The following is a 13,329-nucleotide window of genomic DNA, read 5'->3' on the forward strand; positions in this document are numbered from 1 at the left end:
GGTATTTTATAGTTAAAGAGCAAGACGTGAGGAATAGGTATTTCAGAAGGTGTTGACTGCAGCAGGTTTCTCCAATTGATTTCAGCTGCAGCCGGCTGGAGGGTCACTGAGCTCTTGTGAAAGCATCACTTAACAGTTCACATTCTTTAAAAGAAATGTAATTAATTAGTGGGTTGGGGAAAATAGCTAGAAATATGTAGCTCATTCATCTATAGAAATAGATAAAGCGGAGGCCTTATCTCATGCCACATGATTACTTTAATTAACAATTAGCTCTGCTGTTCACAGAATAATGGAGCCTATGGAGCTGTGCTCCTTCCATTGCTGCCTGTGAGCCCCAGGTCGTTGGTCTGACCAGTAGCTCAGAGTGCCTGTTTTCTATTGGACAGGTTTTAGCTCAGCATGCCTACAGTTAGGAAGAAACTGATGGGCCAACACAGTGCCTGGATAAACCTTGTTTCCTTAGGAAATTGATTAAAAATAGAAATGAGCTTTTTACCTTTTTTCGTCTTGGGCACTTACCTTAGACAAATGGGAAGAAAAAGTCATAAGGTAACTTGGCATTAATGGTGGGCCAAGCTTTATAGCCTGGTTCTGCAGGTGAAGAAATATCAGTGAAAACAACAGAACTTGTTACAGGAATCGTCCTTTCTCTTCCCAGAGGAAGCTGCAATGAGAATACAAATGGGCATTAGCTCTTCTCCTTGTGTGACTGCTTTGTTTAAACTGGATTTTGGGGTTTTTTTGCTGTTATTTGTAATAAGATTTTTCCACGTGTAATTGCACGCTTCTTTTCAGGGCTGATGGTATAAATTTGACTCAAGTATGCTTTGGCAAACAGCCCGCAGTCATGTTTGAGTTGGAACAGAAACTGTTGGGTACAATACGTTCTAATATGAAGTGTTATCTTTAGAGAGATTAACCAGGTCACTGTTGCACAGCTGATACCTAAGCAAAACAAGCCATTCTTTTTATCTGGAATCCTGTAATTTAATTACGTACCTGCTTCAATGTAGTTGTAGTGGTTGTTGCTGTAACGTTTACTATTCTGGCTTGTGGATTAACTAGGGATCCGTATTTAGTCCACTTCACTTCTATTTCAAGTGCTACTGGTATTTGGCAGGAGCTCTGAAAAGTGACAGAAATCCTCTCATTATCTGACTTGTGCAGGAGTAACCACGTTATTTATTCATCTTATTAGATAAGCACAATGCTCCCACCCCCAAAAGCTCACTCCAGGTGGTCAGCAGAGCAGCTCAGCCATGCCTGTGCCCTGGACTGCTGCCTGCACAGACAGCACAGCCTCGGCTTGGGGGTATCCCTGAAGTTTCTCCATAGGAGGTGACAAACTGACCACGTAAGTGCACTTCAGGCAGGGCTGCTCTACCCGAGCAGTGCTGATGCTTAATGACTGTGCTGAGCTGGCTCTCTTCAGCAAGAAGGCTTTCCTAATAGTGATGACATTTTAGTAATGCTGTTGGGACAGCAGAAAACCCTGAACTTTGCCAGGGCAGAAGTTTGAAGTGTAAAGACTTAAATATTTCTCGATTGTTTCTTTTTTTAACACTCGTGCTCCTGTTTATAGAAATCATCCACTGTTTAGATGCAAAAAAAAACAACAAAAGATGCAAAAAAAACCTCTATAGAAGCTTTAATTGAGGAGCTGCTGTCATTCAGCCCCCTCAAAGAGGCACAAATGCTCTCTTTACAGCAAGAGGGAAATATTCCTTGTTTCTGAATATCCCAGGGGATCTGTCCTCCAAGTTTTTGTTTTTTTTTTTTTTTCCTTGCACTTTTTTTCCTGTAGGTCTGAGAAACCTCAGCTGAGAACAGGTTCAGATCCCAGAACAGGGAACAGAAAGAGCAATAGTGAGGGGAGAGTTAAACTTCACCTGTTCTGAGGTGCGAAGGTGAGTTATTGGCACCCAGTCGAGCACATCCTGGGCTTGAGAATTTCCAAATGAGGCCACATACTCAGGAAATCTTTGTCCCATCAGTAAATCAAGGAGGACCTGGGCCAAGGGCTGGCAATTCACAGCTGCTGTAATTCTTCCAGGGCGGGAGGAGGGGGGAAAAAAGAGAGTTAAAGCAAAATCCATTGGTTTGGCATAGAAGTAATTTCTCCTTGCTCTCACGCACTGTTCAAGCCTTCCAGCTAAAGCTGCTAATGTGTACAATCTCTCCAAGAGAAGAGAGACCATTGTTAATTAAATGATATTTCTTATAATTAAATGCTCTATTCCCAATACTCTTACAGTGGTATGAATGTCCCAGGATGTGAACAGATCCTAATGGAAAGGGTTACCATGGGGCTATAAAAGCACTGAATGATAAAAAAGTTCTCTTACCGTAACTTACAGCCTGATATCATGTTGTAACCAAATAACACCGGGGTTCTGGCTCCCTGTGCTGTGAGACAATCCTGGTTGGCTGTACTTTGCAGAATAGTGAGCTGACCGTATTTGTTAGTGTTCTGAATGATGCCTGATGTAACACGTAGTTAAAGGGAAATTCAGTACTTGTGGATTACGAAGAAAGAATCTGTAGTGAGATCCTTAAGATTCATCTAAAAATGCTCTACTAACCCAAGACTTAAACCATGACGAAGTACTAGAGCATGCAATGAAGACCTGAATCTATCTACCTCACTAAATAGTTCGAGGAGATTGCGGTGAGGACTGAGACACTGGTCGCTTCTAGAGTGTAGCCAAAAAGCATCCATTTACTTTCAGTAAAGAACAGATGAAATGTACTGGGGGTGTCCATGCTAGAAAGTCTCGGGGAAGCTGGTCCAGAACAAGTGTTGAAAGCAGGATTACAATGGGGAAAGGATATCCTTGTGGCCTGAAGCCCGCTCTTACAGGCAGTCCAACAACATAACCAGGATTACCACTGAAAGGAACTGGGTTTGTATTTACCTGCAATAGAAATTTACAGTATTACTTCTTATCTTGTACTGAAGTATTTGGAAAATGCTGAAATGTTTCAGTGTCTTTCTGGTTATTAACTGCCTTGAACAGTCGTGAAGTTTATCTATAAGATTGCAGCAGTTCCCTGATACTGGGACAGGCTTTGCTTTTGCTGGATACTCTTGTACAGAGCAACAAGGTGAGTCTTCTAAGCATCTAAACCAGACTTTGGAGACCTTTAATGCCCAGTTCTGAAATGCTGCATCATCTGTGTAGCCAGGACAAGTAACATTTTACCTTGCTGCTAACAATTGTTCTGATTCAAGTTTAATAAGTTTTGTAATTAAATGTCTTTCAACAAGTCATCCATAGCATCTCTAGCAGTTACCTGAGTAAAGCTGATTTCAAAGCTCTGTTGTATTGAAAGTGCTTCTTTGTTAACTGCTCCCAAGACAAAAGAAGCAGCTGCTTCTATTATTTCTCCTGCGTCTGTGTATGTAATATGATAACTCACCTGAAAATGAAACATTTTAGATATTAATTAGAACAAGTAGATAAGAGTATGGACCTACATTAAAGGAATTTAAAACTATGTAAGTATTGTTTTCCTTCTTCCATGCTTAAGAAACACTCAGCTATGTTGTAGAGATGTATTGTATCCTCAGCTGCAGTAAGAACAGGCTCAGAAAATAGAAGAAACTGAAGTCCAAAATAAAGCAGTATTTTCAATGCTTGTTATTTATTCTATTTTGCCCATTGTTTCTGACCTCACAAGAGAAGGAGATTTAAGCCCATGAAAAAAGCTATAATTTGATCTGACAGACAAAATCATAGCATTTGCAAAGAAGTTTGTAGCCATGTGAGCATATTTAGATGTAAAGGATGTGACTGTTACCAAATCAAGCCACTGTAAAGCAATGTTCAGAAACAGATCTAGGTTTGGAGCCTCTTCAAAACTGACTTCTTGATAAACTTCTAGGTGTAATTCTAATGTTCATCTCCTTAAGATAAAAAGGTAATTTGCACTGTGTATTTCTCTGCTACCACTGTGCCTTAAGTCATATTCTACCAAGGATGATCTGGACTCTAAACTCATTGTCCATTATGTCATGTATGTTGAGCAATAATAAAACAGATTTCATCTTGACTGCACCTTATGTTGCATATTGTTATTATTTTATTGTGAAACGTACTCTTTTATCCTGAAGTCTGTGTTTCTCTTGTGATACTAGCTTTGGAGATGCCACAATATACGGAAATGGCAAGGCCTCTATCATGTCTGTAAGTATCAGAAATTATTTGATACACACATGTTTTCTGCTAAATAAAAGAGGGAAAAGGAAATGTCATACCTACCCCAAGAACTACATTGATGCATAGTTCACCCGAAATCATTGGCTGCCTGAGAACTTGGCTGCTGCTAAGTAAAGTTTGCATTCCATTCAGAGACTGGACAACTACGGACTGGACAGTAATATTAACCTGAAAAATAATTCATGTCATTTCCAAATATTGTATGTAATTATTTTTGGCTTCTTCTGTATCATATTTGTGACTCTTCAGAAGTTCTGTTGTGCTGGGCAGCAGTCAATAGTCCTTTAAGCAAGAGTGTTGATGAAGTTCAACTAAAACAGCAAATAAAATCAGCTAATTGTTTTATGTTAGGGCACTACATCAGATTAAAATTGTCTGCAGATAGCATATTATCTTGGTGGTGGCATGTAATCTTGGTATTGCTAATACCATTACTGAATAAAAACCACAGCATTTTTCTCCTATGGCATGTGTAGGGGATTTTTGCTTCACTTTTTGCTCTAAAGAGTAAAGCTAAAGTCACTGTTCTGATGAAGTCAGTGAAAAACTCCCACTGACTATAATAGAGTAAGAAGTCTACCCCCACCAGTTCTGAGTTAGAAAGATACTTACCATCTGACTTGACTTAGGTACCTAGAGGAGAATAAAAGAGCAATTTCAAACTATAGCAAAGGGATGAGCTATTACAAGTAGCAGTTAAGTAAAGCAGTTAAGGTTTAATTGCTTTGTCTGTTTAACTCCCTATCATTACAGAGAATTCTGAATAGTGAAAGTCATTGGATGCACGCTGCTGTATCTAGGTAGTCTGAAAATAACTGCTATTTGTGGCTAGTATGCAAAATCTTACAGTTCAATGCTCTTCTTCCCCTGGCAGCAACTGGAAAGTTTCTTAGTGACTACCAGAAGTTTTCCACCAGACTGAGCTTTGACTGCACTCCTAACAAACATGTAAGGCATTCAATAAGTACAAGACAAATCTTGTATTTCCCTCTGACACTGTTTGCAACTCAGAACTAACACTGAAAACGTTCATTTGCATCGGAAAGGAGAAAAGCTCCTCAGTTTGGCATTACTAGTGCTGTGTATCATTTGTTTAATGATGGGGTTTTCTGCAAGGAACTGTTGTGAGAGTCCACTCACCAAAGGCTCCCTGCCTCCCCGGGTTAATGATTTTGACATTTCTTTTGCCAGTAGCTCCACCTGCTGGCACTGAACGCGTTCCCTGCTCTGCCTTCTGACTGTCCCCAAAACAAAATAATTCTTGTCAATATGTCAATAATTCACGCCCCATCTTCACAAGGAGAGCTGCCTACAGACCAGCTTTACTTTTACTCAACATTTGAACAGGGGACTGCTGTATAAATATGAACCTCCTGTTCAAAAAGGAATGAAAAATTAACCTTAGCTCTGAAAAACAGCCACATACCAGATTTGGTAGTAAGCTGGATATGAGCAAGTTTGCTCTCAGAGGGGTAAAAGGTCACATTCCTTGAGGAGTATAATGAAGATTATTGCACATGTGTGCAATAATTCTATATTAACACCACTATTAAAAACTGAAGAGGATTCAACCTTACAGATTCTTTAAGTACAAGATTTACATGCACAAGCACATAAAGTTGCTGTCCTTGCACAGTTAGCTCAGTGACACAAGCTTCTATCTTCTAGACCGTTACTTCTGCTGGCTAAGCAGACAAGAGTAAATGCTACTGTTACTTCAGTGTGAAGTAAAAAACATTTCTAAAAACTTTCTATATAAAAGTCTGCTGGATTTTTCCTAACCCATGGTTTAAATATCAAAAGGAAACATTATATCCTGTAGGCAATAGCAATTAATTATGGAAATAAAGAGCAATATGTAATATGGGCAGTCAGCTATATGATGCTTTCAGATCATACTTACTGCTAAAATGCTGGAGTTGATATAAAATAGCATACTAACTGCTTGAACGTTGCCACAGTTTTCCACACTGATTGATCGAATGCATTTTGTAGCCTGGTGTACTAAGAACCCTGGAAGAGAGTCACAAAGTATTGCTGAAGGAAATTAAAGACTCATTATGAAAAAGACAAATGAAAAACTGCAGAACAACCTTAACAATAATGATGGGTCTTGCAACCTTCTTTTTTGTTGTTGTCCTCCCTTACAGATTTTCAAGAAACTCTGACAGTTCAAAATGTGGGGTTCAAGTCTGCAAGTCTGACCCCAGATGCATTCAAACTGTGAAAGAAACCTCATTCTGTTAAAGAAAGATGTCTTAAAGAGGTTGCCCAGTTAGGTCATGCTTATGCAACACCTTCTACCATCACAGTGTCACCCTTGTACTACTTTGCTACATCAATTAAATCAATTATTAAGTCAGTGGTGTTTTACCATTGCATAAACAAAACACTAAAAAGAGATTCCCATACCTAACTGAATGTCTAACATAGCTGCAATACAGCTTCCACCCTATGTCTAAAAAAACCTCCAGAGACTCAGAAGATATCCATAAAACATTTGTTCACAAATCTTTATCTGAATTTACATTGGTGTGATGGTTTACGGACTGATTAAGCTCAAGTTAGAACAGAATATTCTACTGCAAATAAACTGGAATTCGAATGCATTCTCCAACCTGCAGGGTTTGCATCAGAGCACCAAGAGGAGACGACAGGACTAGGCAGCCTGAGAAATGCATCCACCGTCTGTATAGGAACACCATACTGCCAAACAAAATGACATATTCAAATATATAGGTGTATTTCGGTTCGTGGAAAGTTAGAGCATTTGCATGAGCAGCAAATCTGTATAACAGAAGTTCTTTTTTCCATTACATCTGTCAACACCACATACCACTTTGCACGTCAATTCTTAAGCCGCCGCTAACAGCTTTCTTTGTTCAGAACAGCTGGTTTCTTTTCTCAGATCTTAAAACCCTAGTTCACTTTTGAAGAAAGCTCATACAGCACCACACATTTCTTTTTGTATTTCTATGTTTAAAGACCAAAACAAAGATTTTCCTCTTACAGTACTGCAATTTTTTTACAAGCAAACGCAAACAATGCCCACTTGCTCTTTTATGAAGCAATTTAATATTGCTTGAATCATCCTCTCATGTACCTCATATCTGTAACTTTCATCTGCATCAGAAGGATCTGAAGCATCTGAGTTCATGCTCCAGCTCTCGGGCTCAGCACTGAAAGCGGCACTTCCATATTTTTGGAGCAGTTGATCAAAATTTTCAGCAGTAGGAATTTCAGGGGAACGAAAGGAGAGTGCTTGTTCATCTGCCAAAACATTGGAAAGAATGAGATGACTTTTAGGATAATATACATATATATATATATATTAAGGAAAACATCACTTTTCAACTCTCAATTTGCCAACAGAAAATAAAAGTAGATTAAAATTGTTACTTAAGCTTCGTTAGAGCCAGGAGCATACTTTCAACAGAGAGGATTAAGACTTGGAGTATGAGATAGTTTCACAAATAGAAGTATTACAACATAAGGACCGTGAGCACACAGAATAATCAGTTTTCTGACAGGTTTATTTATTGTTAATTTTAGTCTATTTTTGTACCTAGAGAACTTATAATAAAAAGAGATGTCTAATGCTTAATATTGGCAACAACATTACTTACAGTTTGTAGCATGAATGCAGAAAACACTGGGATTTATGTGGTCAACTAATTTAAAAACTCTTTCTGGTGGATTTGCTTCAGTATCAAGTGAATATATAGCAGCTTTCTGACTACAAAGACGGCTGTCACCTCTGCAAGTAATAACAACAAAATCAGTGGTCCACTAGAAGTTACTGCTGACCATATTTTAAAGTTCTCTTTGTGTGCTGAGGCAGCAAATGGGTAATTAGGCGGAGTTAAAGCAGTCAGTGGCAGGGACTGAGAAAGTAAACAGCTTTTAGAAATGACCTTTTAAGCACAGAGCTAAAGTTAAATGATGAGGTGAAGCACTGGTTAGTAGGATCACATCCCGTATCTAACACCCTTTTTCCTTAGTGTTTCAGGTGCCATATATAACCTCTCACCTGTGATCAGGCAAAATCCATTCAACAATTACCGCAATTACACAAATGTACATAAGTCAAATGTAAATAATGAGATCCACATTACTTTCAGGCATTGGAAATTTCATGCAAAAATGAACGTTTTATAGAAAAGAATTTTTGGGGACAACTACAGCTTCATTTTATGCATTTCTAGTTGACAAAGACAGAACAGTCACCTGAGGCAATTTAACTGTCACTCAGGAAGGCGTTGATTAGACCTTTCTGATATATCTAAATATCTATAAATGGGTAGCAGTAGTCATTATATGCAAGAACAATAAGAAATGGCAGTCTGGGATGACTGCTAATTCAAATTTCAAAGCACCAAGAATAAACCCCAGCGTTGAGATTGGCATAATTTATGCAGAAGGTGGGTTGAAGTGCTGTACTTATTGTTCTGAGAAGTCCCCAAGAGATTTTATATTAAGATAATAAAGTGAGCTTTCATAACTCGTGTTTGAGAGGATGGAATTAGGCAAAGGTGTTTTCAGATAAACTGTAAATAGCAAGGAAATAACTATCAGTGTTACTTCATGCATATAATATTACATTTTACTGTTTGTAAAGTGACAGACTGGCAGCGAGGCAGCAGGCTGGGACCATTGATTTGTAAAACCAGGATCAGAGCAACACTCACACTATTTCATTAAGCCCTGAATTGATCATGTTTCTAGTTGATATTGTAAACCTCAATTAGAGGTTACTGAGAAGCTGCTGCTGGATTATGGAGGCGGCCAGATGGTCGTGTGGCATCAGCTTTCTTAAATTCCAGACACTGCATTATATTGATGAAGGTCTGAAGATACATTCTTCATCCCCCAGCGTAAGGCTTCATCAGTTGAGCACCCCACGCATAGTAGGACAGTACAATAGGAAGAAAAAGGAAGAAGCACAAATTTAGAAAAGAAGGAATGAGAAACTGAGCTGGGAGGCCAATTTGCTGTTCTGCCTGGTTGGGAGTCAAAACCTCGTGCTGCAGGGAGTGGTGAAAAGATGGGCAGGGGTTAGGATGGCAGGGGAAGGGACTGGTTAGGAATTTGTAAGAGGAGAATATAGAACTCATGCAAATACATGCAGTAAATAAAACGATTTTGTATTTCAGATAGCTGTTTATTCACTTACGTGACAATAGGAACCGAACACGTTGTAAAGAGACTGAAATCTGCTGCACTGCAGTCAGGGTCACAACAGCAATTTACATCACACTGTGCCACCAACAGATCACAAACACACAGCTTGGCAACTGGAGGAAAGATTTAAGTTAGAATTAGGACTGGAACTTTGCACACTACAGCATGTTCCCTAACACTTTCAATTTTCACCTCGCCTTCTTCTTGACAATGGTCAAAAGTCTATATGCAACTTTATGCTGTTTTTTTGTGTTTTTTCTTTCTTTTTTCTCCTCCAGGTCATTTTTTGAGTGTTAGCAAGTATATTAGGAGCAAAAAACAAAGCCAAGTGCATACCAGAATCTGACACGTTTTTTTTTCCCCATGAAACTGAAAAAAGCAACAGGAGTTTATAGGAATTTTCAAGGTGTGAAGGTATGAAACTGGGTCCAGCACAAGAGAAGATACAAACAAGGCAGTGATACTATCTTTATCTGTTTGTTACAAGGTAGTGAAATTATGTTTATAGGTTTGTTTCTTGTATTTGGAAGAAAAAAAAACCTCACATCATTTTGGTAAGAGCAGTCATTTACAATGACAAACATTTGTGATTTGTGTCCTGATAGCATTATACATCCACAGAAACGGGACTGGATTTGATATTTGAGGCAAACTGTTGTGCCACAGCAATAAAGACCTGGAGAAAGAAGCAGGTTAACTGCCTCACAGTCTCATCCTAGACAGAGGAGGTCCAAGGGCCCAGCATTGAGCGGAGGCTCTCACGAGGAGGAGAGGGACTCCCCTCGGGCCAGGCGCCGCGTAGCCCCCCCACCCCACCCGGCACCCACCGTCCGTGAGCGGGGCCGGCCCGCTGTGACCCCGCTCCCAAGCGGTAGCACGGGTCTTCGATGGCGCCTCTGGGCTGGATGGGAGATCAGTGCTGGGCTCGGCTGCCCGAAGCGGCGATAAGAAAAGAAGCAAGCCAAGCCTCAGCGCCGCCACCATGACGGACGCTGCTAGGCCGCCCCTAGCGACAGCCTAGGCCTCCCCTAGCAACGGCCTAGGCCTCCCTTAGCAACGGCGCGGTTGCCAGGGAGCGCGGAGTGTGATGGGAAACAGCGCCCCCTGCGGGCGCTGGGCATTATGGGAAGCGGCGGTCTGCGGCCGGGGGGCGGTGTCGGAACGGACCATTTGCACTATAAAATCCCAAACATGGCAGGATTAAGTCCAATCCATGGACAATAAACACAAACAGAATCAACACACGTGTATATTCGATGAAATGCTAAAACAAAGCAAAGTTCGGTTTCTCTCATTTAAGCATATTTTACCAATTCAGTAAAGTCCATTTTCACTGCTCTAACTAACTCAGACCATAGCCCTTTCCTTCTGAAATTGTTTTCAACAGTTTAATTATTGCTACAGATGCAAAACCGTTGCTGTTCTCAGAACAAACGACAGCAGAGTTCCATGTGGGCACTTCTGGTGAGGCTGTCACTTTCGTAGCAGTCTCCTGTTTGATATTAACTTCTCTGCAAGGCAAACATGGCTTTTGTTCTGCGACGGATGACTTTCAGATTCCAAGTGGGCAGGCAGTTTTAATTAAAAGTCGAAACAAAGTGAAATAAGGCTGAAGTAAAGCGCGTTCTGCTCTAGCACAATATTAACTCCTAAATAAATCATGAGGAGCCTCGGAGCCCTGTGCTACCTCTGTACAGCAGATGGCATTACAGGTAATATTTATCATACTCCAATCCCAAGGCGAAGATAGTAGGGAGGGAGTACTGACGTCAGCTGCGAGTGAATCAGTCTTAATACAAGCTGAAAAACTGCTTGTGCCTCCAACAGTCAATTGCATTGTACAGCATTTCTGCTTCGTGCTCCCCCTCGTACTTATTGGTCTGAGCAAGCCCAGCGAGAAGAGTTCATTTCGTTTTGCAGCTGAAACGAACTGATGGAAGTGGATCTTGGACTTTGAGGTGGGAAGATTCCACGCGGCTGCTGTAACCAGGGGAATGCCCTTTGCTCCACTTTTTGTGCCAAATTTGTGCGTTTGAGAATTTTAAACAGATACCGCTTGGCAGGATGTTGGCCCTGGGGGCAGGATAGTAGCACTGAGTGAGACAGCAGCGTATGCATGGAGATCTATCAGAGCTGATAGTGAATAGTGGGCCAAAACATTGTATTTCATTTCAAATGGGGGTTTGGTGTTGTTGTTTTTTCTCCTGAGAGCCGAGAGATCTTCTGAATGAAAACCACAAGCAATCTGTCACCTGGGGGAACTGTCATCACACCGGAGTGAAAGAGTTCAGCAAAGGTTAATTATTATTACGTAAACGATGTTGTCTCGGCTGTCTGGGCCAGCCTGTGGGATGGAGGGATTATGAACTGCTCACGGCATGCCCTCACTGAGACACACAGTCATGCTCTGCCGAGTGTATTGGGCAGCCTTGATCTCATGCTGAGTTTCTCATTCTGTGAGGCATAAAGCACTACAGAGCGTGTCCCATCCTGCTTTAGGAAATGCATCGTGATGGGGCATGGAGAACTCGTGCTCAATTGGAAGTGAGGTGGGGGATTACAGATGGAGAAGCGGTGTGCACTCAGGGTAGGACAGAATGGCCTGTGATGGTGAGAGTTGTCTCAGGACACCCCAGCACTGAAATCTGGTGCCTTAAAGAAGGAATTTGGCTGGGTTGGACTTAGCCTGGAAGGGACCTGGACAAGAAGAAGGAAGAAAGAATGAGTTCAGGGAAAGAATGACTGTTGGGGAAACTCTGAAAATACACACTTCCCTTTCCTGCTCTAGATACAAGAGGCAGCAACCCTGATGGCCATGGCAGCAACACTCCCTTATTGTGGGCACAATGGGCTGCGCAGCAGTTTCCTAGTTCAGCAGGCTGGGTTTAGGTTGTTCTCTGCGGTCCCTGCACTTTCTTTCTGCTCATGCAGAATTCCAAAGAGGCAGATGACTTTTAATGAAGTTTGGATACCATTGCAGCTTTATTTTTAATGAAGTTTGGATACCATTGCAGCTTTAGGCTGAGGCGTTTCACGCGTTGCTTAAACCTTCAGCACTTCAGAGGGGAAGGATATTGTCTCTGTCCATGTGCACAGCAGCCAAATGCGCACTGTGCCTTAATGCCGTTAATGACAGCACTTCAGCAGTGCTCCTGGCAGGCTGGGTCCGTGCTGTACACCGCACAGCTTTTCCTTTCACCAGCTTGGGGTTCAGCTTTCACCCCTCCCTCTGCTTTATGCCTGCCTTTGGTTTTGCTGTTTGCATGTCTCTGGGCCTCGTTAAGGCAGGCACTCGGTGGGTTTGTGCACGTTCAGAGCTGCCTGTTGGGAGCTCCAGCAGCACCAAACCTTTCTGCACAGCCAAGGCTGCAAGCAGGGAAGGATCAGTCCTTTGGGGTCTCCATGCTCTCCAGTGCCTCCCGCACAGCCACGAGCAGTGAGGATAACAGTCAGTGCCTTTTCCGTGATGATCACACTCTGTACCCTTATCTTGAACACTCTGACCTTTCATAGGGCATCACTTTGCCCTATATAATGGGAGAATCCTCTCCACTTTCACCTATTTTTCCCAGAAATCCCGACCATCGGGCGCTGCAGTGAGTTTGCATTACACATAACCGCACGCTGCCGGGGAAACACGACTTGTTGCCCTTTAAAAAATCATTTTTAATGTCGAATGACTCACATAACCGTCCTTAATCACCAGAAAAGTGCAAATGGCCACCGAATCCCTCCGAGTTATTCCGAGCACGCCAGACATGCGGCCCGATATGGGCGTGGAGGGCACATAGCTGCGTTAGGCGCAGCCCCGGTGTTGAAAACATAATTGGAATAATGACAGGTAGAGCTCCAGGAGGAGGGGAAGGACCCGAGCCCAGCGCCCCCCTCACGGCCGCGACCACCGACCGCGGCTCCGCGGGGCGCT

General features: G+C 41.9%; 1 protein-coding gene across 1 annotated transcript; it reads right to left on the reverse strand.

Moving 5' to 3' along the window:
- Positions 1-10: 10 nt before the first annotated feature.
- On the reverse strand, positions 11-10,481 carry TCTN1 (tectonic family member 1). The gene is made up of 15 exons (XM_072351042.1): positions 10,232-10,481; positions 9,397-9,517; positions 7,850-7,980; positions 7,327-7,493; positions 6,842-6,929; positions 6,127-6,236; positions 4,836-4,856; positions 4,266-4,391; positions 3,298-3,423; positions 2,834-2,918; positions 2,349-2,487; positions 1,893-2,049; positions 1,003-1,128; positions 523-667; positions 11-144 (listed from the first exon to the last, which is right to left on the reverse strand). Exons 1-14 carry the CDS (start codon positions 10,386-10,388, stop codon positions 524-526), a joined length of 1,698 nt encoding a protein of 565 aa, XP_072207143.1. The 5' UTR covers positions 10,389-10,481; the 3' UTR covers positions 11-144; position 523.
- Between the last annotated feature and the right edge of the window lie 2,848 nt (positions 10,482-13,329).

Source organism: Excalfactoria chinensis, chromosome 16, assembly GCF_039878825.1.
Source record: "Excalfactoria chinensis isolate bCotChi1 chromosome 16, bCotChi1.hap2, whole genome shotgun sequence".
Classification (NCBI taxonomy): Eukaryota; Metazoa; Chordata; class Aves; order Galliformes; family Phasianidae; genus Excalfactoria; species Excalfactoria chinensis.

Coding starts and splice junctions, on each gene's coding strand:
- TCTN1 (XM_072351042.1), bottom strand. CDS start 10,388: ATGGTGGCGGCGCTGAGGCTTGGCTTGCTTCTTTTCTTATCGCCGCTT. Junction 7,494..7,849: donor CTGCATTCATGCTACAAACT/GTAAGTAATGTT, acceptor ATGTTTTGGCAG/ATGAACAAGCACTCTCCTTT. Junction 2,488..2,833: donor GGGCTTCAGGCCACAAGGAT/ATCCTTTCCCCA, acceptor TACGTGTTACAT/CAGGCATCATTCAGAACACT.